The sequence below is a fragment of the Tachysurus fulvidraco genome, chromosome 23 (assembly GCF_022655615.1).
Source record: "Tachysurus fulvidraco isolate hzauxx_2018 chromosome 23, HZAU_PFXX_2.0, whole genome shotgun sequence".
Taxonomy (NCBI): Eukaryota; Metazoa; Chordata; class Actinopteri; order Siluriformes; family Bagridae; genus Tachysurus; species Tachysurus fulvidraco.
In genome coordinates this window covers 4439853-4467535 of record NC_062540.1, presented here as the reverse complement: position 1 = coordinate 4467535, position 27683 = coordinate 4439853, and the positions used below count along the sequence as shown (strand labels likewise).

Below are 27683 nucleotides of genomic sequence, written 5' to 3'. Positions count from 1 at the left end.
TCAAGGTTGCATCAGAGATGAATTTTATTTATCTAGAACTTGGTACTGGATGTACCAAGCAAACCGTGTGGAATAACACACTTGAGAATGCTGTTATTATTGACGATGGCGTGGCGTGATACGGACAGACGTGCAGCAGAGTTACGTCTAACTGCTGAAACTTTTCTAACAGCAAGTATAGATAGATAGATAGATAGATAGATAGATAGATAGATAGATAGATAGATAGATAGATAGATAGACAGATAGATAGATAGATAGATAGATAGATAGATAGATAGATAGATAGATAGATAGATAGATAGATAGATAGATAGATAGATAGATAGATAGATAGTCTATCTACATAGATAGTATATCTATCAAATTAAATTAGTATAATTAACAACAGATGCACAATGAGACACCTCTATGTTTATTTTGCTGCCAGTAATGTGGATTACTGTGAATTTTATGAACTCGTACTTGGTTTGGCTCGTGAACAAGATACGATTTTGGTAACGGTTGTTCCCAAGTCAATACCTTGTGATCGCCACCTTTTTATACGATACGTTAATCAATGCCGAAAGTGCAAGAATAAGCAATAATAACTGGATTAAACACGGAGAGCTTGAGGCTGACATGCAACAGAGCAAGCAGGTCAGAGATCAGAATAAGAAGAAAAGGCGAAATGTTAAGTCAGCACTAAAAATTGATTAACTGACCACCTAATGAGATTAAAGGGATTTTCATATTCCACATTTGCATGTTCAGATGTACGTCTAACTCCTGAAACCTCAAGCCAATATTTCACTTGCTTCTGAAAGACAATGCGATTATGCAAATTTCCTCATGGGCTCGATAAAATATCTAGCTATCTGAAGCAGCACAGCACACAAGGAATGGCAGAACTGACAACAGGAGTGTTGACAAGAAGAAATACCCCCTAATGACAAAATGACTAAATGTGACAAAGTCAGAAAGACATTTAAGTGAGTCAAGACAAAATTTTGTGAAGCCGTTTCTCCGAGCAGGACTGGACAGAAATGGATTCAAGGAGCGAATATTAAGTATAGGTTTAAATCGACACGCCGGAATCTAAAGGCCGACTTTGTAATACGTTTTTGAATAACTTTTCCTTGATGATGGTGTAACCTGAGGTGCTGGCTTAATTTCCACCCTGACTAACTCTTCCGTATGGAGTCTTAACAGTAATGACATTTAATTGACCATTTTTGCCGTGTGCATTTTACAGCTTTTAAAAGAATCTATTAAAAGTAAGTTTGCATACTTTAAGTAACACAACAACGAATCAGAAAAACGCATCCACTGAAGCAAACAGGAAACAAACAAGAAAATGTTACGATAGAATCAGAACCGATATGAACTAAGAAGAAAAAAGGTAGGTCTGGAGAAAACAGAGAGAGAGAGAGAGAGAGAGAGAGAGAGAGAGAGAGAGAGAGAGAGAGAGAGAGAGAGAGAGAGAGAGAGAGAGAGAGAGAGGAAATATGAGTCTAAATGTATCTACTGATTTTCAAACTGCTATTAACTTTTGTTTTAGCCTCAGTACAGAGATTATGATGTTCATGAAGCAATTCCGTTTTGACTTAATGTCGATGTCTTTTTTTAGTTTATTTGATGTCTGTTTACGTACTTACAGATGTAGCTGTGTCTTCATAATTCAGGAAGAATATCTTGCGCTTCTCTTTTTTTCACCGCAGCCTGCATTGCATATCTTCCCAGTCAGGGAATTGCCTATTGATCTACAGAGCTTAATAAGAATATGTAATATTTTTGAATTTCTCTGCACTCTGACCTACAGTTTCATTAATGGTGCGGAGTTCAAACTATATGCATGACCATCTGTAACTGTTGCATAAGAAGGTCTAGAATGATGAAGCAAGGATCGAAGACCTGGAAAGTTGCAGTTATTCAGGGGTCTGAGGACATCGGCGATGCTCGTGCCTTCACAATCTTGTCAGCTTATTTCAATGTCTTTTCAGATCGTTTCAATTTTTCAGTCATCAACCTATTTTTAGTTGTGATTTAAAGTTTCTAAAGGGTTCGAGAACCAGACCAGACTATACTGAGTGAACTTGCAGAACGACAGTAATAAAAAATGCATTACCGATATTCCTCTGAAATCTCGTCCTCAGATCCCTTATTGACCAAAGTGCGAAGAAGAAGAAAAGAAAGACGTTGAAGATGACGGAAAATCATGCAATACTTCGAGCCCTTTATTCTGTAACTATTTACTCAGCTAATAGTTGAATGATGACCCTTAATTATTTCAGATATTAAAAGCAGAGCAATCAATTTGTTCTAGATATCCTCCGGGATGTTTTTTTTTATCTATACAGATGACCCGTAAGTTTGACTAGGAATAATTTAATAAACGTAGACGTAGACGCTCGCTGTTTCATTAACTAAAACTGCGGGTGTGCATAAATTAATATCAAGCCGAGTATAAATTAATATAAATAATTCACCATAATATTAAATCTGTCCATGGTCTTATGGGGGGGAAAAACCTCACAGCTTAATACTGTACAATCTTCTCTTTATGCTCTTTTATCTCATATTTCTGATTACGCTTCATTAAATTCTTATCGATCCAAAGCCTGCAAGCACAATTTAGATCTATTGATCCAAATCCTGCAATAACTACAAATTCCCTCTTTCTTAAAAGGTACACTAGAGGTCTTAATCATTGCTGTGAGGTAGCTATTAAATTGGACACGTTATTAAACACTAATAGTTACCATCATTATACAATTAGGTGTACAGTACATGCTTCTACCCTTTTCTCCATACATAAAATAAATAAATGAATCATAACACATGATTTAGTGTGAGAATATAAGCGGATTTGGAGGTTATTGCAAAATAAATTATTAAATAAAGTATTCATGCTGGATATATGATCACCCACAGAAGGCATCTCAAGTCAGCTTATATTTGCACAGATAATCAAACCACAGTCATTTAATCTACAAGAAATGTGAGTGAAATCGGATTAATGTGCTTCCATGTAGAAATGTATTAGAGCACATTTAAAAATCAAGACTCCTATAAATTGCTTAATGGAGCGTGAGCATGAAAAGTATTAACGTCCACCTCTGCTGTTCATGAATACATTCTTCCACACATCCCTTGTTTTTCTGAAGTCCAGCTAATAAGATCTGGGGTTCAGTCTTCCCAGCGCTCTGCAAGTCACCTGCTTCTTCGGTTAATGAGATGTGTATAAATAGCCTTGGCATTATTGCCGAGACTACCGGGTGGCTTTTGGTTGGAGTTTCAGTTATCACGGTTTCTCTGTGCTCTAGCTGACGGTGTTGTTGTGGGAAGACGGAATGTGGTAAAGCTGTTACTTTGCTCTTTCTGGCTGAAATGTCATATCAGGGAATATTCAGACAGACTCAGAGGTGTTTAACAAGCTATCAGACTTAAATGGAAACATGAAAAGTGACTGACTGACAGGTTTCTGAAATTTCGCTGCTCGAACTGCTGAGAGAAATAAACAACACCTAAAGAGGCTGAAGATTTATATATATATATATATATATATATATATATATATATATATATATATATATATATATATATAAAACCATGTTAACATTTAGTACTTCAAGATTCAAGACATGAGTTTTTATTTGTCCAGTAGTCAGTTACATATAGTACATAAGATTTTTACATTTTGCTAACACCAACTACAAAAATTAAATTTAGAATAAATAGAAATAATAATAATAATAAGAAGAAGAAAATTAAAAGAAATTGTGGTATGATGATGTAACAGTATTAAAAGTATTAACACTGCTTTCACATAGTTCTATAAATCCAGGATTAAAACCGTGCGTGTGTGTTTGTTTGTGTGTGTATGTGTGTGCATGTAGATCTTCCAACAGCAAGGGCATAAAGTGACAAGTGACACGGTACATCCAAAGAACACTGTTATCATAAAGCAATCATACCTTCAAAGCCTCTCATCACGTTGCTGCTGAGTCTGAATGCCAAAGAATCTTGGTGGCATTTCTTGAACACAGTTCTGAAACTAGCATTCTGCATTAGCCTATAGAAAGACCAATCATGTACCAGAACAAGGACTTACTTGAACGGTGCTCTTCCTTGAGTGGACGTCTTTACATAAAGCCTACTGTATGATGTGTAGTGTCTGGGTGTCCAGCCTGGCTAGTTTGTCAGTCTCTATAGCAAATAAACAGCTGCTCGTCCTTTACATCTTATATTTATACATTTATGACATGTCCAGACATTCATAATCCTTACATTTATCAATTTGTCATTTAAAATGAGGAGATGAGGGTAAAGGGCCTTGCTCAATGGCCACCAGTGGCAGCTTGATGAGCCTTTGATTTGTACTCACATCCTTCAGAGCAGTAGTCCAACCTCTTAAATACTGAGCTACCACTTGCCTGTATGGGATGTAATGGTGCTACTCATTGACAGCTGGTAGGTCAATAGAGTGGCGCAACTGAGAAATAAAATGAAAAGCAGTAGCCAATGATGTCAGCTAAAAAGAAAAGTCTTTGAAGGGCTCTGCCCCAGGGGTACCATTTCAGACTCCTAAGAGGGTAATGGGTGGAGGCGTCTAATCACCTTTAGAAAGACAATAATACACCTGTGGAACCCTAGAGATGTGCCATTCACTGTAATTTGTTGTGTTGTTTAAAAAAAAAAAAAACAAGTCCTGATGTGGTAAACTTCATTCGCAGAACATTTGCATTTCAGTTCTATCAAGACCTGTGTGTACTAGGGACTCTTGCATTCAGTTGTGTACAATAAATGTTTCCTGGATTGCAAGATCACAGCCATATGTTGGTTACACTGGTTGAGACAAGCTGGCTGCTGGCACCAGATCTCACCGTCCGTTCTGGGACAACAGCTTTGCTCCGAGAGGAAACCACCAGTTTATTCAAGCAAGGTAATATGGCTGTACTGGTGCCATAGTGAGGCCACAATCTGGACAAGGCAGAAGTCCTGTATTGCTGTGTTTTGTGTTGTCATATTAGTCTGCGTTATCTTTTAGGATTTTTTTTCCAGCTACAGTAAACAAACTTACTTGCACAGCTCTAAATATTCTTATTCGAATGCAATAGTCCTCTGTTTCATATTCCCCTTGACCAGCTACTCCTAAAAGTGGTCTCCTTCTCCTAAGTACCTCTGTAGTACAAAGTACCTTTAAATAAGGTATCATAAGTACAAAGGACAGAAATCTATTCGTTCTGAAAACACCATAATACATTCTAAATGTTTAGTTACAGTTGCAGAAAACAGCTACATGTGATCGATAAACCCAGCGAATACCACTCGATATACTCTGAGTCATTCCTGAGAATTCTTCCTTAGAGCTTTAAAGCAGGTTATATATAGACACATATAACAACTGATTTGTTATATGTGGGATTTGTGTTGAGGGTGAAGATTCTTCCCTACTGAATCGGTAAAAATATACATTAGCGCGCAAGAACACAATGATCATATTTAGGCATTAATTGACAATGAACAACATTAGATGATATTAGATCATTTCAGAACATTTACAGTAATACAATAAATGGATTCCTTAAGATAATAACAAAAACAAAATAATAGCCAATAAAATGAGATGAGCGTGTTGAGCTGCTGACAGGTACGGAAGGATTTAGAGATTAAATGTGAGCCCGGTGTCTTCTGCATTGAATACAAGGAGCCATATTTAACTCATATTTAACATTTCTAATGTCTACGTGCAAGTCGAGACCTTGATAATGTGGGAGCCAAAAACTCTGCAGGAACAGGGCTGGGCAGCAGCGCACCATATTGTTTATTCTGTATATTGGCTCCAGTTAAAGAAAGGACTCTGTGGAGTTCCCTGGCAAACAAACTAAGGCTAATCCACTTTCTAACATCTAGACACGTACTTACTATCTAGTCAACATGACTCATGAGTCGTTTGAAAAAATATAATTCTCTAATGCTTTCAGTGCGCAAGTGATGTGATCACAGAAAGATCGTTGCAACACCACATCTGTTGTCTTTTGTGCCTCGCGCCTCAAATTGACACGCTCGGACACATGAGAAGCGGATGTGAGAAATCAAGCTTGTGTTGTCCATAATTTGTAACACCTTGTGTAGCAAGAACGCCTGGTGATGGAGTTTGCACACAGCGATAGACACGGATCAATAAACAACACTGGCTTCTATCAAATCCACAGAGTTAGCGCAAAATCAAACATGCTGCAGGAAATGAAATCGTCTAGAGGCTCTTGTATCGGCCTCAAATTATGTAATGACAGTCGAGAAGGCTTTTTTTTACGCTAATCTCAACAGAAATCATAACAGAAATATCCTAATTACATAGCTGAAATTAGACGATAATATGTTGGTCAAAAACGTCTCAAAGGTTAATCACAGTTCTGCAAAGAGATTCTTATTTATTTTCACTACGTTCGACCAATTGTCAAGAGATGAAATCATCTTAAGCAATTAAATAGTTATTATTCGATTAGTTCTAGTTGGGACCTCTAAGGATGTCACTCGATTAATAAAAATAATTGTTACCTTAGGCCATCCTTAAAAATTTTTTGGTTTGCAGTAAAAAAAAAAGGGTCAGTAAGTACAGTAGGTCTATATATATTTTTTTTTTCAAGTTTCAATGTAAAAAAAAAAAAGGTACAATTTTGGCGATGGTGATTATGTAGGTATGACTTTGAACAAATTAGCATATCGTGATGTCACTGACTGGGTCTTCAGCCTGTGCCATCGGGCGCATCATTGTAAACCTCATTTTGATGCTGGACACAGTTTTTCCAGAACTTTAAACAAGTTAAAGCGGTTAAAGCGGTGTCGAGCTGTTTTAATTAATTTTTTAGATACCCGGTGCCCAAACTCATATGACTTTGAACGGTGACCGCGAACATTTTGTTTACTGCAGCCACAGCCATCATTACCAAGCGTGAACCGTTGACTCTGACAGTGAATGAGAGAGAATGAGACGAAGCGAACGCACAGGCCATAGAGTGACATCCGGTAACCAATAGTGTAAACATAGATGACATCACAGGTTTTTATTTAAAAGAAAGAACGTAGCCTTCGTTTGTATGTAGGCCTCGCCAATATATTTACAATACTTACTAAATATAATTAATATTATTTTATTGCTTTTGTATTAGTTGTTTGAAGAGTAAAAAAAAAATCTGTCGGTCTTAACGCAAATTTACAACCGGCAAGTCGGTCGGACTTAAAACAAAAAAATGAATAAAAAAAAGAGTCGATCCTAAACTGACAGGGTCGGTCGGGTTACGGCAAACAAGAAAATTTTTAAGGATGGCCTTCATTTAAAAAAAAAAAATCAATAATACTTTCTTACTCTGCTCAATTACCTACACTTGCTTAAATAGATTGGTTTTTAAAGCACGGTGTAATAACTAAGGGATGGCTGTGTTTCTGATGACTTATACTGTATATAATAAGCATGACCTTTCTACATTATGTATATTAATGTGCAACAAGCCACAATAAACTGGAAATGCTAGTCACAGAGTCACATCCCTGTAGTGCATTTCTTACAAAAAAAGACAGTAAATTTACTAGAAGTGCTAATGAGTTGCTTAGGGTTTTATTACTTAATCAAACCTGCATTGTTTTCTCCTCATCTACCTTGAGGAGCGTGCTTGTATTTGCGCGACGCTCCGGTCCCTCATCACTTTTCCTTATCCAGCTCCATATTAAAGGTTTAAACATGATACATTTTATGGTTCGACTGAATGTAGTGAATTTGAATGTAAGATATTCAGAGATGTTTTTTTTTTGTTGTTGTTGTTTTTTGTCTAGGAAGAAATGTTTCTTTTCAAAACCACTAAAATGGCAGATGCAATTTAGGAAAGTAAACAGCTTAAATGTGCTTAATCGTTTTAGCTCATACATTATAAATCAGCTATATGTCAAAGACAAAAATACATCAATGTCAAATTTGATCAGTCTTAGTGTTTTGTTGTGATTGTTGTGGCTTTTTTGAAATGTGAGATACCGGACTCTTGCAGAGTATTTTGTGCATTTTTAGAGGAAAACTACTTGACTTGGTGAAAGGAGAAGCCCAGGATGTTTCTTTTAAACTCCTACCAGTGAAAAATCATTATGTTATGACTTTCTAAGACAACTGTACTCATGTTTGATGTACTGTATGTGAATCGAAGAAGGATCTGACTGAATGCATGTTGTGATGATGTTACGTGACGAGTCTTGGCCCAAATCTGTGGCAAAATATGGAGAAATGTTTTGAAAAATTGCAGGATTTGTGTTTCCATGACTGTAAAATCGTTAAAATCATTGACAGGTGGTTTAATTTTTGGTTTCCACATCAGATGTGGATTTACTGTTAACAAATGACCTACAGTGAGTTATCTACTTTATATGTATATGAATAATGGTATGAAGAAGTGAGTCTGTGAGAATAAGGGTGTTGTAAATTAGAATTTATCTGGTGACCTACTCAGCCTACACATTCCAGTAAAATAACCTTATTATTAAATTAGCTAGTTGGCTGACAAGCTACTGTAATGAGTTTCTATACAATATTATCCTGTGATTTTCCAATTATAGCCAAGAAATTTAATTTAAAGCATTCAGCAGACGCCCTTATCCAAAGCAACTTGCATTTATACAGCTGAAAAATTGAGGGTTAAAGGCGTTGCTCTGGGACCCAGTGGTGACATCTTGATGGACCTGGGATTCAAACTCACAACCTTCTGATTAGAAGTCCAACACCTTAACCACAGAACTACAGTTCTACTTTCCCTTCAGTTCTTCATCTACATTGTTCTCTGTCCCAAAGCATGCTATTATGCCCCACTAATCCACTTGTGCTGTAAAGGGGCACTCTTGTGATGTATAATTCAGAGCCCTGAGGGGCAGTTGATGAAACAGTACTGAAATGCATGGTGTGATTGGTTTTTACAGTGTACAGTACTTCAGGTTATAATTCAACGACGCCGCTGGGCTGACATGGTGGTCATTTTAAAAAAAAAGAAATAAGGTGGCAGCATGAATTAATATAGGGGTCAGAATGTAATATTTTGACACCATGAATTGTATAACTTTAATTGAGGACTTATTATATTGTCTAACGTCATACAGGTTATTTTAATAGTGGTTTATCTATGTCAATCAAAACAGTGACTCCAGGATTTTAGCATCGTCCCATGATTGACGCTAAGGTTTCTGTCACCAAACTTAACCTACAGCCTTAACCTCGGTATCTAATCATTTCTAATTTTTCCTGAAGCTGTTCTTTTCTCATCTATAGCAAAGCACAGATTAGTTCTAGCTGTTTGGCCACAAACATTTCTTTTGCTACACACTGTGCTTCCTTCATGATTCACATGCATATCAACAAGACTACACATTTTGCAGCAGATCCTGGATTATACAGTAAACAGACATGCTAATGGTTGCTGCCTTCATGAGAAATAGAGGACATGTGGAGCTCAGTTCTGCAATCGATGGACTACAATCCCATCTGGAATGTGACCTGTGATATATCTCCTTTTTTTTGTTTCATGCACGTGCTGGTTTGCTGAGATCAATAATTCGGCAAGACAAGGAGAAGTGACAGGGAAAATGAGGTCGACTCATCTCTCTGGATTTAACGACCCGTTAAGACGGAGCACCATGGTATTTCCACATGACGTGAATATCGACTCGGCTGATCAGGGAAACCTTTAGTTGAGCAAAGTAATAATAACTTGGACATGCAGCACATAACCCAGCAAAAAAAAAAGAAAATATTTTATATCTATATTATATTATTTTATATTATATAATATAATATATTATCATCGCATTGTCATTTTTTATGTATGACAAAATCTCATCATTTGATTGCATGTTATCCATACATTTTCTACACTATGGCTAATGTCTTAGAGTAAATGTTTTCCTCTCCATGTACTGAAAGAAAAAAAAAAACATCAATATCTCCCAGTGTGTATAACACAGTAGCTCTAATTAGCTGCTGTTACTGACCCCAATGGGAATATTTGGGTGTCAGATGGCTCATTAACACTTAGTCATCTCCCTGTCTTCTGGCTACTCTTAAACATAACGTGACTTTGTGTTGGTTTTTAAATGAGATTTTTAAAAATACTTTTAGATTTTGAAACTTCTAGCATTCCAGGACTCAATGTAGTTAAGTAGCTATAGTTTTTTTGTTTTGTTTTGTTTTGTTTTAAGTTGTGTCAAGATGTGAAAAAAAATGAAATGCACTAATAATATGACATAGTAAGAACCTCTGAATGACTTTGAGTCTCTGTGTCTTACTAGATTTTTTCCCGCATTTTCAAGTTTTATTTATTCCGAGTCAGACACTTTAAATCCATTTTACAAGTGAAATACTTTACAATCCAAGCAGAACACTGAAGGTTAACAGCATTATTCTTTAAGTGCTCTCTGCCCACCCTGATGTCTCAACTTCTGAAGAGTGGAGCAGAACCTTAAACACGAAGCTTCTACTTCACCTTCAGCTCCAGTGGAGTCATTGGAATCAGTCTTTCTTTTAGCTTTGAAGAAACTGAAGAGTACAGATCATTTCATTCAACAAGCTGAAACCGGGGTCAAGCTTAACATCGTTTCTTCAAAACAAGATGCCATCATTTTTTCATCTAAAAGTAACACAGCCACAGCCCATTTAGTGCTCTGGGATATTATTAGCAATACTGTATAATAACAGCACAATTCATAAAGTATAAGTGCATTAACTGCATACATACATGCTCACCTTACAGCCCCTTGATTAGTTTCCTATAACATCAGGAACTGTTATGTTAATTAATATGTTATTATACATTTCTATACTAAACTATTTCTATACTTTTTTTTATAAATATATTTTAAAAAAATGCAAATATGTGCATTCGGCGCTGTGGTATAATTGTTTGTTCATGGAATGAGTCTCCAGTTATAGTGCTTTGTAACTGCCGGGTGTAAATCTGTATCTTTAAGGGACTTCTTCAAGACTGAGGGCTTCGCAGTTTCTCAGGACCACGGTATGGTGCGGATTTTTGTCTTGATGAAGAAAGAACCATGTATATGAAAAGTAAACTGTAATATTATATGTGCAAGTCATATTTGAGAGTTTTTACAGTAACTCAACTAATCCATCAGTTCCTGGAAGGTTGTTAATTGTGAGTACATTAACATTAGCTTGAAACAAACAAACAGAATATCCTGATTAGCTGAAGTTAGCATTATCATAGAGGAAGTGATCAGCTAAACTAAACCTGCATGTACATTTTTATTAGTGTGGGTTTTGTAGAGAGAAAGTAAAGGTGAGCATTGAAAGTATTCACTAAAAAAACAAATAATGTAAAGTACAATCATGAAGAAAGAAAGATATTCATGAAGTTATTTATGTCCAAAAACACATTATTGTAGGGGCAGTTTTACAAAAGCTGTAAAACAGGGAACAAATGGTCTTCATTAACTTAAGCTACAGTAAGCAATGTATCTAGAAGCAATTTTAATGAACTGATTAAATGAGACAAGTTGATTGGGACACTCTTATTCATGACACGTGTAGTCACTCTATAACTGAAATTATTTTCAAAGTAGTGGTAAAAAATTTGATTAAAAAAAACAAACATCTCAGAGTGTGAAATAAAAGAAATAATGGCTGTTTAAGAGAAAATCAACAGATGTCTTTAGTTCTGTTTTATTCCCGACCGTATCGTCACCTTATCTGATCTCGATGCGGATCGAAAAAAATAATGTATAAATAAATAAGCTAAATATTACTTGCTGATTGCAAGTTGGTGAAAAGAATTTAACCTTAAAGTATCGACGGTTATCAATAGCAATATCTATTTGACTTGACAAGGTAATGAAAAAGTGAAAAATGTTTCATCTTACTCCATTGTCTATATATTGATTTTTCTTTAGGCAGAAAGACTTTAGCAGAGTGCCTCTAATATACTTGATGTATCGAACAAAACGCGATAATGGCGTAAAATTACTGGAAACTTGCTGTAAGCAAGCCGATTTGGCTACCGAGATTTATTGTTTTATCCGTTTATTATTCAAATAGTCCACCACACGAGTCTCTCTTACTATAGAAACGATAATGTATTACAACAAGCGCATAAATATAAGCCTATGGTTCGTCTTGCAGATTTTGACCGATCAGAATTAAGAATCCGACCGCACTGCGATAAATAACATACATACAATATAATTTATAGCTTAACTGTGTCCTACTGTATATATTGCTATGATGGTTTTACCTCAGCACAGGTTGCTATAGGCTTTCAGGGCATATATAATATTTGATGAAAAAATTCTCACGACAAATATATAACAATATCCATTTAATATTTAATTATTTTTTTGTAGCATACTGTACCTACAAATTTTGGCATATTTATTAAAGTGCATTCGATAACAGCGATGGTTAGAGACACTCTTAATTCACACTCCTGATTCTTCTTTAATCACTTGTTGAGGTAATCACAGGTTGAGCATGTTGTGGGCCTCCAGCATTCTGTGGATCTGGGGGATTAACGGATTTGAGACCACAGTGAAAACACCATCATGAAATACCGCAATCTATAAATGGTCCAGGTGTGGCACAGAGATTTCCTGGCATCGCTGAAACAGTATTTTGGAGAGCCGTAGTAAATACTCCTTCTGTGATGCCTGGGGTTTTCATGCAGCTAAATGTGCTGCCTCTCCATTAATCAAAGCAAGGATAACACTAAAGCGCCATCTCAAATCCTTCACTTGTCCACTTCCCTCAGCTCTCCGCTCTTCAATACGAATTGTTCTTTTTTTGCCTGTAAACATGTAAAGTTTTTCAGACTGCAGTGGTGATATGAAGGAATCTGGAAAGTAATGCTCAATATTTATACATGGCTCCAAACAACGTCAGACTGTTTATACATACAAAATGGGTCTATATATTGTGAATGAATGAATCCCCAAGCTTTTGGATTTTGTCACAAATAACCATCATGCCAACTTCATGCAGCTGTATTCATATGTGGCAGTTGACTGACTAACACATTACTTTCCTATTTCATGCTGGATACCCTAGTTTTTGCAGAAAAATCCATTAATATTGAACGAAAGACCTACAGGCGCTGCAAAAACAATGCACTTTTTTCTTTAACACTAGCCACCGTGTGTAGAGCCATAATCCATCGGTAGAGATCCTGTTCTGTAGATTTCAGCTATCAGTACTACTGAGCTGCATTACCAGCGCATATATCAGCATATATAATACATTCTGCAGGATCCTAGTCAGAAGTGCTAGTCATTGTATTTCTATGCCATAGTACATCGGTAGAAAAGAGCAAATTTGAGGTTAACAACGTTCAGTTTTAAAACAAAAACATAACATAGTCTTTTAATACACAGAGGTACTTAAGAGAAAATAATTTACCAGACACTTTATTATCTATCTATCTATCTATCTATCTATCTATCTATCTATCTATCTATCTATCTATCTATCTATCTATCTATCTATCTATCTATCTATCTATCTATCTATTTATTTATCTACTTATCATTTTAAATTGCACAAAAGTCTTCCTTTGAAAACTAATGATGTTTTAAAAGCAAGGGTAATTAGATAATAATTAGAAATATTCATTTAAATGTTTTGTACGATTTCTAATCATTTTTAAGATCATTTAGAATTTATAATTGCTTTATATCCCACTCTGTTCTGTAATTACACCTCATAGTAAGCCAATTTAGTTCAAGCTAGTCACACGTGTTATCTTCTTCCTCCACTACGTGCTCCCCTTGCGAGTCTTTCTTTGCTTACTAGAGATAAGCCAATTTACAAGCAAGCAGGTGACCAGGGTGCGCTTGGTGTCTAATGGGCCTGTTTCTATGGAAACCAGGTTACACTCTAAGACACTTGCCTCCCCGGGCCATGGTTTGTGCTCTAACTTGTCTTTCAAACGAAGCTTAATTGAATCGGTGGGCCTTCAGAAATGGTTCCTATGCTCCATGTCCATGCACAACAGGCGTGAACTCTGTGCCTCATAAGAAAGTGCGAGGAAATTAACTGCTCTTGCATTTCAACAGTCTTGAGATCTAACGCACACACATTTATCAACCAGAGCTCGAGATTTGTCTGAATACATGCAAGGCAACTGAACGAAAACATTTATTAGATCCAGTCATTTAGCTGGCGTTAATCACTTGCCGTCTATCGTCGTGACAAAAATGTTTGTATGCTATCACTGTAATCGTGTTTACTTAAAGGTGTGTTTTTCCTTATTTTCTTATTTCCTAGTACAAATGAGCATAAATCCATAAGCTATAGTATAGACTCTGCACAAATTTATTACGTTGGCTTCAACCCATTTGCCTGAACAGCCAGATAATTGATCATTTAAAAGTCAGCAAAAAACCATGCTGTTTATTTGTATTATGCTTATAACAGTGGACATTGTCTCAAAGCAGCTTTACAAAATATCAGAAATATAGTACAGAAAGTTTAATATTATACAAAATTTCAAGATTAGACATATTTAAATGTGCTTGTATTTATCTGAGGTGACTGTGAAGGGGAAAAAAGGGACTCATAAGGGAATCTCATCCTCATTTTGGTGATATTAGAGGGTGTTAGTGTAAATATACAGCCTGACAATTAATAAGTGTTTTGATTAGGAGGTTGTTGTCCACGAAGACCACATTTAGTTGACAAAACCTGAAAGAAAAAAGAAATAATAATGAAACAAAACCAGAAAATAATTATTAAAACACTCATATTTATTGATATCACCTATACAGACTGACGTGAACTATTTAATTACTAATGGCTATTTTTTATTACGTATTATTATTTTATTATACAATGTGTATATTTATACTGTAAGAATGGCATGAAATATGAGATTTAAATCAATGTAAGGAACACGACACGACGTATACAGATATTACTACATAATTGAATTTGACTTTTATAACTACAGTATGTAAAAAAATTATAACAGTCCACATACAATTTAAATAGAAAATGTGTAAATGAACATAAACAGAGTTCTGGATATGATGTGGCTCTGTTGTATTGTATATTTGATGGATAAACAACACTAGTAATGATCACTACTCTAAAATACCTTGTGTTTTTTTTTTCTTTATATATGTAATTTTTGGGACTTTTAATTTGCTCCTTAAAACATGACCGAACTGACAATGATCAACAACTTTTTTTCTAAATTGCTAAAACATTTCATCTCAGATGTTGTACAATATAAACAGATATAAAGAATTCCAGTTACTAATTTGAGGTCTGGGATTAAGGCACAAGTCTATGCATGATACGTAATTCTTGTATAAATTCTACAAAGCAGCAGGTTGAGCAGTCTGCAACAAGACTAAGAGTGATGTGATTAATACATGTTATTATCTTAGAGCGACTTAATGAGGTCTCGGTTTATTTAATTATTTAAATAGAACAGTGTCTTCACTATATTGGGTGCTATAGTGAGCTCATGTTTCTTTTATGATGCAAGATCAGGGCCTGGTACTCATCATGCACAAGTGTCTTTAACATCCATGAAGATCCTGATTCTGTTTCGTTTTGACTTTCACTAGTGATTCAATATGACCGGATCACGCAAGAATTAATTTTTCATATTCAAATTAGCCAAAAACTTAAAAACATAAAACATAAAAGCTCTTAATATTTTTTAATTAAATTAGAAATGAACCTCTGTGCCACCGGAAATTTGTAAAACACTGAGAACAGAGCACTGCTTTTTAAATCCTGGGGCAGGACGGAGACCGTCACACCTTCTGTAGAGCTACTGCTGCGTTGGTCAGATTTGTGCTCTTCATCATTTGAAGACTTCAGCAAGAAGGAATTAGTGTTGGGTCTGAGGTGAACTCGGAAATTGCTCTGACCTGTTAGTTCCTCAGGAGCTCTTGGTTACACAATTCCACCCGACTAAAAATTTTTTTCATTATTTACTATTAATTTACACTTAAATAAGAATAAGGTTCCCTTCTCAGTCTGGTTCCTCTCAAGGTTTCTTCATCATATCATCTCAGATAACTTAATAACTTCATTTTAAACTTTAAAATGTTTAAAATGTTTTTTTTCTATTTCTATATTTCTGGAAAGCAGCTTTGACACGATGTGAATCGAGCGTTTTTTCCGCAATATTTTAGAATAAACCAATCCGGATCTATTTTCCAAAATATAAACAAACAAGAGGTCTGATTTAAACCTCGGCAACCCTGAACAGGCTTACTAAGGAAGAAGGAATTAATGTTAGAAATAGATATACAGATGCAAGTTTTCCAAAAAGAAAAAGAAAGAAAGAAAAAAATGAAAAGTACACTTGCTATTTTTGATCTGTTGAATAATATATTTGTTTTTGTCCTGATCTTTGTACTCAGGACAAGTGGTTGATTGTGAAACCTGCAATCTACAGATAAGTGTCTCATTAACGGAGTGCTAATCGTCGGGATGGCATGACCACACTCCCACACCTTTGTGGTTCATTAACCATGTCTCCTGAGGTAAAAGATTTAACCACAACAACGTTGCTGCTCTGTGCCTTCTGTTGGATTCACACCTCAGCACTAAATGACAAGAGTAGCAATTCATACAGGACAGAAATCAGTGTGTTTCATACACGTTCCGGGTCACGATGATGAGATTTGCCTTAGTTCATCCTTCCTACAACAATCATTTACTTTTGAATGCTTTTTAGATTATATCTCTGCTTTGTGCTAAATTCCAAATTTTTAGGTTTTAATTATTTTTTCTATCAACAGCTCATACAGTAGATCCAGTGTCATGGTTATTATTATGTGCTCGATCTAATCTAATTTTCAGTAATTTATTGACATTGTGAACTTATTCACAGAGACCTTTGTAGCATGTGTATGTTACATTTACGGCATATTGGCAGATCTCAATTATACAGCTAAGCAATTGTGGTTTAAGGGCCTTGCTCAGGGGCCCAGCAGTGTCAGCTTGATGGCCCTGGGGCCTGAACTCACACCTTTCTTACACCTTAACCATTGACCTACTAAGTAATTGTTGACACGATTGAGTTCTTGGTTGAGACGGTGTTATTTTTTTTCTACAAAAACTAAAATAATAAGATTAACAGTAAGTTCTGATTTTAACAGTAAGTTTTAAGAGGAACTGAACTTTGAAATTTTGTGGACTATTATCTAATAGACTAATATCATTGACTCAATTGCTGTGGCATAAAAGCAGTAAAACGCAATTATATGAAAATAATCGCAAAAAAGCAAGTATATGAAAATAATCATAAACTTCGTGGAGGCATCAGTAGCTCTGTTGGATGCCGATGTTCATCATGCCGTCCCTCATATTTTCCTCTAATAGCAAATCCAATTGTGTTTAATTTCGTTTTTTTTTTATTTCCAATTAACCTATGAATAAATAACAGAATAATGGAAAGTATGTACAATACTATCCACCAGAGAATACAGTATAGTGTGTGTATTAAATTGTGTTACCACTCCAAATGCTAAGCACCTCATTATATTTTGGAGTCAGATAAAGTGCTTAGTTTGTGGAGAAAAGCTTTACCGACGTGACAAAATGATTCCACTCACGATACATAATCGTTATTTCAACCGAAATTAAAGCTAGATGTTTCTTTTTATTGCTAGATTTTGTGAAATTAACTTGTACACGCTGCACAAATTGAGCTGCGATTTCTGTATTAATTGCACAGACACTATCACTTTTAATGTTCTGATTTTATTTATTTATTTATTTTTGCAGTTAGTTTAAATTTAAGCACAAAACACCAAACAGTGCTTAGTATGGCTTTTATACACAGATCTGTTCCCAGATAACTAGCTATTAGCTTGTCTTTTGCTTCATTAACGATTTATTTTTATGACCTGAGAAAACCTTTCCCATTACGGCTGCTATAAAGCATGTCTGCAGTTTTTCTTCACAGAAACATTGTCTTCCTGTGATGCTGTTATGCACACTGTGTGTCATTTATTGAGAAATGGGATATGAAGCTTTCAGAATAGAAGCATTTTTTGTCACATACATTACAGCACAGAGAAATTCTTTGAAATTGGGGTCCAAGCACAGGGTCAGTCATAATACAGCACCCCTGGAGCAGTGAGGGTTAAGGGCCTTGCTTATGGGCCCAATAGGAGCAGCTTAGCAATGCTGGGGTTGGAACCCTGACCCTCCAATCAAAAACCCAGAACCTTAACCACTCAAGCAACAGTACCATGCAGAAACAGCATGTTTTTCTGTTTATTTCATAAGGATCTAGTTTTGAAGGTATTCATTTTTTCCACAGCGGTGTCATAATTCTGATTCTATCAACTTCTCGAATTATATCAACCATTTTTAACTGAAAAAAGGAATATGTGGTCAGTCAGATTTAAGATTCTTCTTCTTTTCTGCTTTTGGCTTTTCCCATTACCTTCATGTCTGCTTTTAACTCATCCATATATCTCCACTCTGTCCTTCCTCTTGACCTCTCACCTACTCCATCTCCAACATCCTTCTACCAACATAACCATCTCCCTCCTCTGTACAGTATATGTCCAAACCATCTCAATCTATCCTCTCTGACCTTGTCCCCAAAACTGTCCATTCTCATCACTCCTAAAGAGAACCTCAACATCCTCATCCTCACCATCTTTTCAGTTGAGAGGAAGCCTCATGACTTTCAGTGGAAGTTCAAATAGACACAAAGAAAACTCCAACCAATAACCCCAAAAACCCTGGAGCAGCTGAGAGGCGGACTATTTACCTGCTGTTCTAATACGAATGTTATGAAGCTTAATTAATACAGCCATTATTGTTTTTTTCAGGATACTAACACTCTTTGCAGTGATAATGAAGTGTGAAAACTGATTAGTGTAATAATGACAGATTGACTATTAAGACAACGACATGCAACGTCAACCTCTACTCTTCCTTATAACCACCTGTGGCCTGACAGTGTAAATCTCTACAGTAAACTCAAGGTCAGGGGTTCGAGATAAACGTGGGTGGTGAGTTTGAATTAAATATTGAAAAGCTAGTACACTATGTGTATTTTATTTACACAATTTTCTAAGCATTAAAAGAAAGTCAGCAGTGACGGCGTGCTGTATCGTAGCCCATCGCACAACTTAGATTATTTCACACTGACGATTATTTTTTTCCGTCGACGACAACTACTGACATTGCTATTTATTAAAGAACAACACCAGACTTTTTATCCAGTTCTAGTTACATATGTGGAACATCCATGAGTTAGTTCATATCACTTACACTATGTTAATAGTCATTCCACCACAAACCTTTTTTTTTTCTTTCTCAGCTTTACTTCTGTGATCAGTCCGACTAAACAAATATTAAATGTAGCTTACATTAATTCGAGACATTTAGACGAGTTTCTTAATGACTCGATTGAATGATGTAGCATGATAGAACCTGCTCAACTCATGGAATATTAACATAAACTAATTACTTGAGGAAACCTCATGAGGTTGGTGTCTCTGATGGAAATTCTACCTTAGCATTACATGTATGTGATTAATATACGCTTGGTAGAACAGTGCAATGGTAATGTGTCTGCAGGTACAGTATAAACATGAGTGCCACGGGAACAATTATCACCTCAGGTGTGAGTTCAGTGTTGGTTTTTTTTAGCTGTATTTAAGCTAATTGTGATAATGATCCTCAATCCGATCATGCGCATCTGATGTATGCGTTTGAATTAAAATCATGTTGCAAAGAAACCCCAAATGCGCCCCATAGCGATGTCCTACTGTGTTAGAAAAATTCTTTTAACATCTTTTAAATACTTTTATATGCTAACCCTAAACCTAAAAGTTCTTGTGTAAGTAGTTACTACTGATATATTAACATAGTACAACAAGGACATTAATCTAAACCTGGGATTTTCATTGTATATGCATCTAGAAGTAATGTATTTTATATATATATATATATATATATATATATATATATATATATATATATATATATATATATATATATATTATGCACCAATCAGAACAAAGTTTAACAATGCTAAGATATTTTTTGCTCTTTTAATGCTCTTTTAAGTATTGTCACACAATCGTATGTTGTGCTACAAATGGTGACGCTTGCCAGATATAAATTTCAAAACAATTTGAACTTATTTTTGTGTTAGACAAAAAGCGCCATATGGTGTCAAAGACGTGCTTTTGAATCTAAACATATCCTGAAATGGTTAATTTATTTTTTTTTTTGCTATTGGAAGGAACAATGCTTTTACTCTATAAAGCTCAGAGTTAAATAAGTGCACACAGTGACTGCTAAGCTGGTCAAAAGGACCCAGCTGTGCTGTTAGTGATTGTGGAATGGAAAGTTGACAGGCAGACAGACAGACTTTGTATCGCAATTTCAGATTACAAGAAGAATCTACGGACGGGATGATGGTGTAAGAAAAAATTACTGGCTCTAGAAATCCATCCTTCATCCAAGAGAGTGGACATCGAGTTAAAAGAACTCTCTAACTGTGAGGTCCACGAACATACTAGAATTAGGAAAATAAAAACAACATTAAGTTCTGGATATCTGAAAAGCTTGGAAAATCAAATGATCTCAGACTAGGTTAATTACTGTACACTTCAGATGCTCACAGGAAATCTAGATGAAGTTTTATTCATCCTGCTATTCACATGTGAATCAGCCCTACACAAAGCTCACTGTCTTCAATGTTTGAGTTGTTAAAAAATCATTTTACTCATTAAAATCTAACCCTTGTCATCGCTCAACAAAAAGGCTTTGTGAAAAAAAAAAAAAAAACATGAGGACATTTAAAAAAAACTCCAATTAGACTTGGCTACAGACATCCATGCGTGTCTGGAGATTTGGGATTCATTTGCCTACTCAACAACTTCATAGATCTTTCCTTCTGCATAACAGCTGATAAATCGAACTAATCAAAGCCACCGAGTAATAGACAGCCTCAGCTTCAATAAAAAATACATTAAAAAAAAAAGTCAGCCTTTCTTGCTCCTTTGTGTTGGCTAGGAGAGAAAAAAATAATCATACTGTCTTGAGATTATTTGGAGAGAAAAAACAAAGCTAGATCTCCCAGCGGTATGCTAAATGACAGCCTTGTCTCCACTTTTCATTCTAAATCAGTGTTTGCGTACTGCTTGTCAGCATTCTCGAAGTCTCTCCAGCTTTATGATGTCCTAGCTCATTTCCAAGCCTGCTCTATATAGGAGAAAACGTGCATTTGTTTTCTTACACACCCACTCAAAGGCATTTCACAGATGGCAGCTTTGCAGCATCTTCCACTGGCATTGTTTGTTTGAAAGTAGATTACAGGCCTATATGCTGTATGAGTGATTAATTACATTGCGGTGTATTCGTGTGGGAGTGTTATGATCATCACTTTTCAATAGCCTTTGTTTTGCCAACTGAGGATTACAGATTTCCTTTGCTGCCTATAAAGCCACTGTCAGTGAACTCAACGTCAGTGATGATATATACAGTATGACTATATAATGTGTCTCTAACAGGCGAAAATATCTACCGAAATATATTAACATGTATGTTTCTGTGTCTCTCTCACCGTCTCTGCCATCTGTTTCCACATATTGTGGCACTACTTTTTCTTGGCTTTCGTCTTCCTGGCTACAGACGTCACTGTTGGCATCCCCGTTGGCGTTCTAGTGGCGTGCAGTTTGGCATTGCTGCTACTGGTGGGGTTAGCTTCCTGGAAACTGTGTTGGATACCTTGGCGCAATAAGGCCGTGACGTCGTCCAGTTCAGTCGCCCTAACCGCAGAGAGCTACCCGTCGCTTCAGCCGCTGTCACGTGTTCCCAGTCCACAGCAGCCCCTGGTCGGCATGGCTATGGAGAAAGTGAAGGAGTCTCTAACACCCATCGGCTTTCTGGAGGCAGCCGTGAAGATCAGCCACACGTCACCTGACATTCCAGCAGAGGTTCAGCTCTCCATGAAGGAGCACTTCCTGCGGCGCACACAGCGCATGCAGAGACAGACCACAGAACCAGCCTCATCCACCAGGTAGTACAAATAATTATATCACTTCATTATATATCACCTTACCTACATCTTAATTTCTATCAGTTCGCCACAAATAATGTACTGTATTGTAAACTTGTATTTGTTTACATGCCTGTATGATAGACACCGTTGCCGTCAGCTCCCTATATGTTTATTCGTACAAATAATTTTTTTCACATCACAAGTTTGATGGATTCATGTGCATTGTGAGTTCACTGGAACACAAAACAGACACAACTTTAAGAAGAGAATTATATAAAAGTGAGCTACCTAAAAGAGACAGGCGAATATTATAATAACACCCAGAGACGGTAACAATAGCAGACCGCGCCAATAACAGGGTCAACATGCCTAGAGGTAATAAGTGCAAATTGCAGACAGATGACAATAACATCCAGGTAACCATGGTTACAGCTCTCCTGCTAACAAGTAAAGTCCACGTCATGCTTACGGTACAGATCGCCAGAGACGCGTCGGAGCCTAGAGCCAGACATACGTAGTCTTTCATTTGATATTTCTATTTATCTTGAGTTCTTACTCGGAGAGTGCAGAGATGTCAGGGTCAATCATTTCCAAATTGTCATGGGGTTGCAACAAGCACAATAAACAGAAGCAACAGATTGGTGAAGAGAGAGAGAGAGAGAGAGAGAGAGAGAGAGAGAGAGAGAGAGAGAGAGAGAGAGAGCGAAACCGAGGGCAGATGGAAATCAGTGGTGTCATGTAGCGAATGTCGTCCCATGCCAACAAATCTGTCTGCCTTGCCATCATTGATTTTATGCATGTCCTCTGATAAAGACCAGCTTTTTCTCATGCTAATTTGTTAACATGCAGTGTGACCTGCCTGTCTTCACTACAGGAAAGAGTTTCAGTGTATCATATGAAACATAAAGTGGGGAGAAGTGGGTTAGTTGTGAGCATCTTGCACCTCCAGGGTTAGGGGTTAGATTTTCTGAAGATTGTCCATGATTCCTGTGTGCATCTAGTTTGCACGATCTTCCTGTGATTTCCTCCAGCTTCCTGAGAAGTCATGAGGAAGGATCCTTAAGAGAATCCCTTCTGGGATTAAAGCAGCCATGACAGAATACAGGTGTAGATACATAAATACAGACAGTACTAAGAGTGCTAGTAGCTAACAGTGTTTCTCGATAAGCAAAGAGATTAAGAAAATTGATAAAACATTCTGTTTACGTGCACGCAGAGAGCAGATCTCACACACACACACACACACACACACACACACACACACACACACACACACACACACACACACACACACACACACACACACACACAGAGACACACACACATCATAAAAGTTATATGTGGACTAACTATGAGGCAGATGAGAAAGGCATCAAACTTTAGATTGGTGTCTTTATGTCACCGATCCACTTGATTTCAAGAGAAGAGGTGTGAGGGAAATATGCTAAATAAAAACATCAGTGCGACCTGTACAGACAAATCGATGCGGTAGTAGAAGTGCCGGTATTCAAAAATGATTTGTCTTCCATCGATCATATTAATAGCATTATTAAGCAGAGATATAAAAGAGATATTATTAAGAGATGACATTTCTATTGACCAAAACTATATATATATATATATATATATATATATATATATATATATATATATATATATATATATATATATATATATATATATATATATATATATATATATATATATACCACAAACAGGTTGACAATAAGACCTTATAAATCCAGATCTACCCTTTATCTTTTTTTTTCCACATCATCAGCTGTCACCTTGACACCCTGGAGTGTATCTCAGAGTCAACCAGGAATTGCCTGTTTGAGCTTCATATTAAAAACCACTGTGGAGTGAAACTTCATTGAAGACGGAAACAGGAACAAATTCCTTTTTTTTGTCCTCTGGTGGAAAAAAGTTAAACCTGAAGGAAATCTATAAATTAAAAAAGGGATTACACAAATGAAGGGATGTGCAATTTATTTGGACTTTTCCATGTTTTCCAGTGTGATTAGCACAGCAAACATATATCAAAGCTAATTATATACAGACATTTGAAATCCTGTTTGTTCAGTCTAAATATATTTCAAAAGGGTTCAAAGCAAAAAAATCTCCCACAGCTACAATTCTATAACAAACTCCTTTTCCCGAAATCCTTAATCAACCAAGTACAGTCACATAAACCACTGTTTCTCATACCACAGACTTAGCTAACACTTAACCGCCTGTTAGCAATTAGCACACTCTCCATAAATAACCCAGACTTTGCCTGAATCTCATGTATGCTAGTCTGGTAATGAGGTTAGCAAGTAAAGTTTTAATGAGAACCAATAGCATGTTTAAGAGTTCAATCTGTCCACTGATTTACTTTTTTATTCACTTCATGTCTTGATTAAACCATTTATAAATGGAAGCCAAAGGTCAGGCCAGAACACTTGTCTTTACTTTTGTGCTTTTTTCAACACATTCATTAACTTCTAATAAAAGATCTGCTTGGAATAAATACTAGTCTGTGTCACGCTGCTGGTCTCCAAACAGAAGAAAAATCCAGGATGGTTTATAGCAACAACTTTATGTTTAGAATACAAAAATGGAGTTTATAACTAAGAAACCAGAAGACTTATTGACTGGCTGTCACAATATACAGTACTGACATTGAAGGCTCCTTCCAGAAATTACAGGAACTTCACCATATCAGCAAATCTCAGTCGCTGTCTACTAGCTTATACATCAAAAACGATAAGCCTTAATGTTGTAAAAGGTGAATTGACCGATTTATTTAAAATGTCAACGACCAGTTTGGCTTGTACCGCCAACAATTCCAGAAGAGATCCTTAAAATCTATTTTATCTAACCTAGAAGCAATTAGAAAACTCTTTGGTATTTAATTGGGACATATTGCTTCTTTACACTTACTCAGTTAAGTGGGTGATGTTTAATCCATAATTCAGTTACCTGGGAAATCATTAACCTTCGTTCAGTATTTGCAGTGGTTAATTAGCGTTTCGGCAGGTAAAGCTGTTCTCAAAGACCATCACATTAAGGTATGTTGGATATGAATGTGTATTGCTGTGAAAGCAATATGAAGCAGTTGAAACAGGTTCAAATAATACTCTAGAATTCAGAACAAACCCTTGGATGAAATCCTGGATTTAATACTGAAATGTTCTCTCTCTGGATCTCATTCTCAGGCACAGCTCCTTCAAACGTCACCTGCCGCGTCAGATGCAAGTAAGTAGTCTGGATCTGGGCGATGACTATGTGGACGTGGACGCGCAGCCCACAAGCATCGGACGCATCAATCCAGAGCTCTACAAGCAGAGCATGCTCGAAAGCGAAGAGTCGGCCAAGAAGGGTAGCGGCAAGACTTGTGGTAAGATCAACTTCTCACTACGTTACGACTATGAAAACGAGACACTGCTGGTCCACGTCCTCAAAGCTTTCGACTTGCCGGCTAAAGACCTTTGCGGCAGCTCTGACCCCTACGTCAAGGTCTACCTGCTCCCGGACCGTAAGAAGTTCCAGACACGAGTTCACCGCAAGACACTCAACCCTACATTTGATGAGATCTTTCAGTTTCCAGTGCCCTACGATGAGCTGAACAACAGGAAGCTGCACCTCACCGTGTTCGACTTTGATCGCTTCTCCCGGCATGACATGATCGGTGAAGTCGAAATGGACAACCTGTTCGAGATGTCTGATCTCTCCCGGGAGACTTCCATCTGGAAGGACATCCAGTACTCCACCACTGTAAGAGAATTGATTTCCCTTTCAGTTCTAGTGCATCTTCATATCATTTTATTAATTAATTTCACAATTAGCTTATTAGGTTTAGCGATGTTATCCACAACATTTTAATTAAAAAAAGGACCTACAAACACATATTTGTCTAAATTGTAGCTCATATATACAGTATATTTAGTGAAGTTAATTCCCACTGGACAAATATTCTGAAACATGCTGAAGTCCACTTAATGTGAACAATGATAAGGAAAGTCTTTGGGTGTGAGTGCAGAAATAAGCAGTATTTGTTAAATCATGTCAGATTACTGCAGTTCTTTAGACAACTGCTAGAAACGGTATCGTATAATCGAAAACAAAAATACTCCCTATTTATCTCACTCGACAGTGCAGATTTTCTGGTTTGTTAAGATAAGAAAATCAATGTCTTGTATTTATCATGCAAAACTGTTAGAACAACCTTACGATTTCTTCTCCAGCAGTCTGCAATTTCTCAGGGACTTTTTTTCTCAGACCTCAACCTGAATTACAATCCTAATTAATGTCATGTCAGACTCTTCGGCATCACCAGGCTTCATTAGGGTATGTGGTAGATCAGGTATTTCAAGCGATCTGCGATAAGGGTGATGAAGGAATCACCTAGTGCGTGATCTAGTCAAGTAAGTTTGGATCTGTGCCACTCTCTGGAAAAAACAGATGTCACCTTAAGGCAGTGCTGTCCAATCCTATCAATTGTGTGGGTGTAGGTTTTCATTTTAGTCAAACAGGAGCCACACCTGATCTGATTCCACCTGTTTCATCGGTTGATTTTTCTTTTAGTTGACTCTGTTGTGGCTTCTGCATGGTCAGAATGAAAACCTCCATTTACACCGGCCCTTTCTGGATAAGACCCAAAGTATTTTGAATGCTGTATATTAAACCTTTAAGAATGATTTTAAAGGTACATAATTGGATCTTGATTCTTGATTCACCCTCAGCTTACACAACATCCATTATTTAGATTTTAATCATACTTATAAATTAATGGGGGGGGGGGGGGGCACGGTGGCTTAGTGGTTAGCACGTTTGCCTCACACCTCCAGGGTTGGGGGTTCAATTCTCACCTTAGCCTTGTGTGTGGTGTTTGCATGTTCTCCCCGTGCCTCTGGGGTTTCCTCCGGGTACTCCGGTTTCCTCCCCCGGTCCAAAGACATGCATGGTAGGTTGATTGACATCTCTGGAAAAATTGTCCATAGTGTGTGAGTGTGTGAGTGAATGAGAGTGTGTGTGAGAGTCCTGCGATGGATTGGCACCCCGTCCAGGGTGTATCCTGCCTCGATGCCCGATGACGCCTGAGATAGGCACAGGCTCCCCGTGACCCGAGAAGTTCGGTAGAAAATGAATGATAAATGAATGAATGAATAAATTAATGAATATACTAAATGATGCTCATGAAATTGTAATATGATGAAAATAGTACAGGGCCTGAGCTCTTGTTTAATTTGCTTTGTTGATTCGTCAGCCGAATAAATACAGTAGCACCGTTGGTTTTTGTTAATTCAATGTGTTCTCCTGCAAAGGAAGTTGAAGGATGAGCTGACTGTGCACTCACACACTTACAGCTCACTTTAAGCAAGTGTTAAGTATCAGTAATCTCCTCCATCTGTAAAATAAGTCGTGTCTCAGATTAAAAAGCTGCCTCCCTTCTTCCAAGAGACAAACATTTTAATTAAGTAATTCATTAATGAATAACATAGTATTTACTATTGGCTTTAAAGGTCATGCTATATTTTTTACAGTGTATATACAGTCCAGGATTAATGTTAGGTATGATATTTCTGTCCTGCACATACTTTATCTTAACTCTGAATGAAACACTAAGTAGGTTAAAAAAAATATTATTGATGGTACCATTCAACAGGACAAGGAAAGGTAGCGTGA

General features: G+C 36.7%; 1 protein-coding gene across 1 annotated transcript in view; it reads left to right on the top strand.

Moving 5' to 3' along the window:
- syt6a (synaptotagmin VIa) overlaps window positions 1-27683 on the top strand; it is a 64756-nt gene that overhangs the window by 24407 nt on the left and 12666 nt on the right. Inside the window, exons 2-3 of the mRNA XM_027144561.2 lie at window positions 21644-22031; window positions 25214-25772. Of these exons, the coding sequence (XP_027000362.1) occupies window positions 21644-22031; window positions 25214-25772 (947 nt within the window). The remainder of the gene's footprint in view (window positions 1-21643; window positions 22032-25213; window positions 25773-27683) is intronic.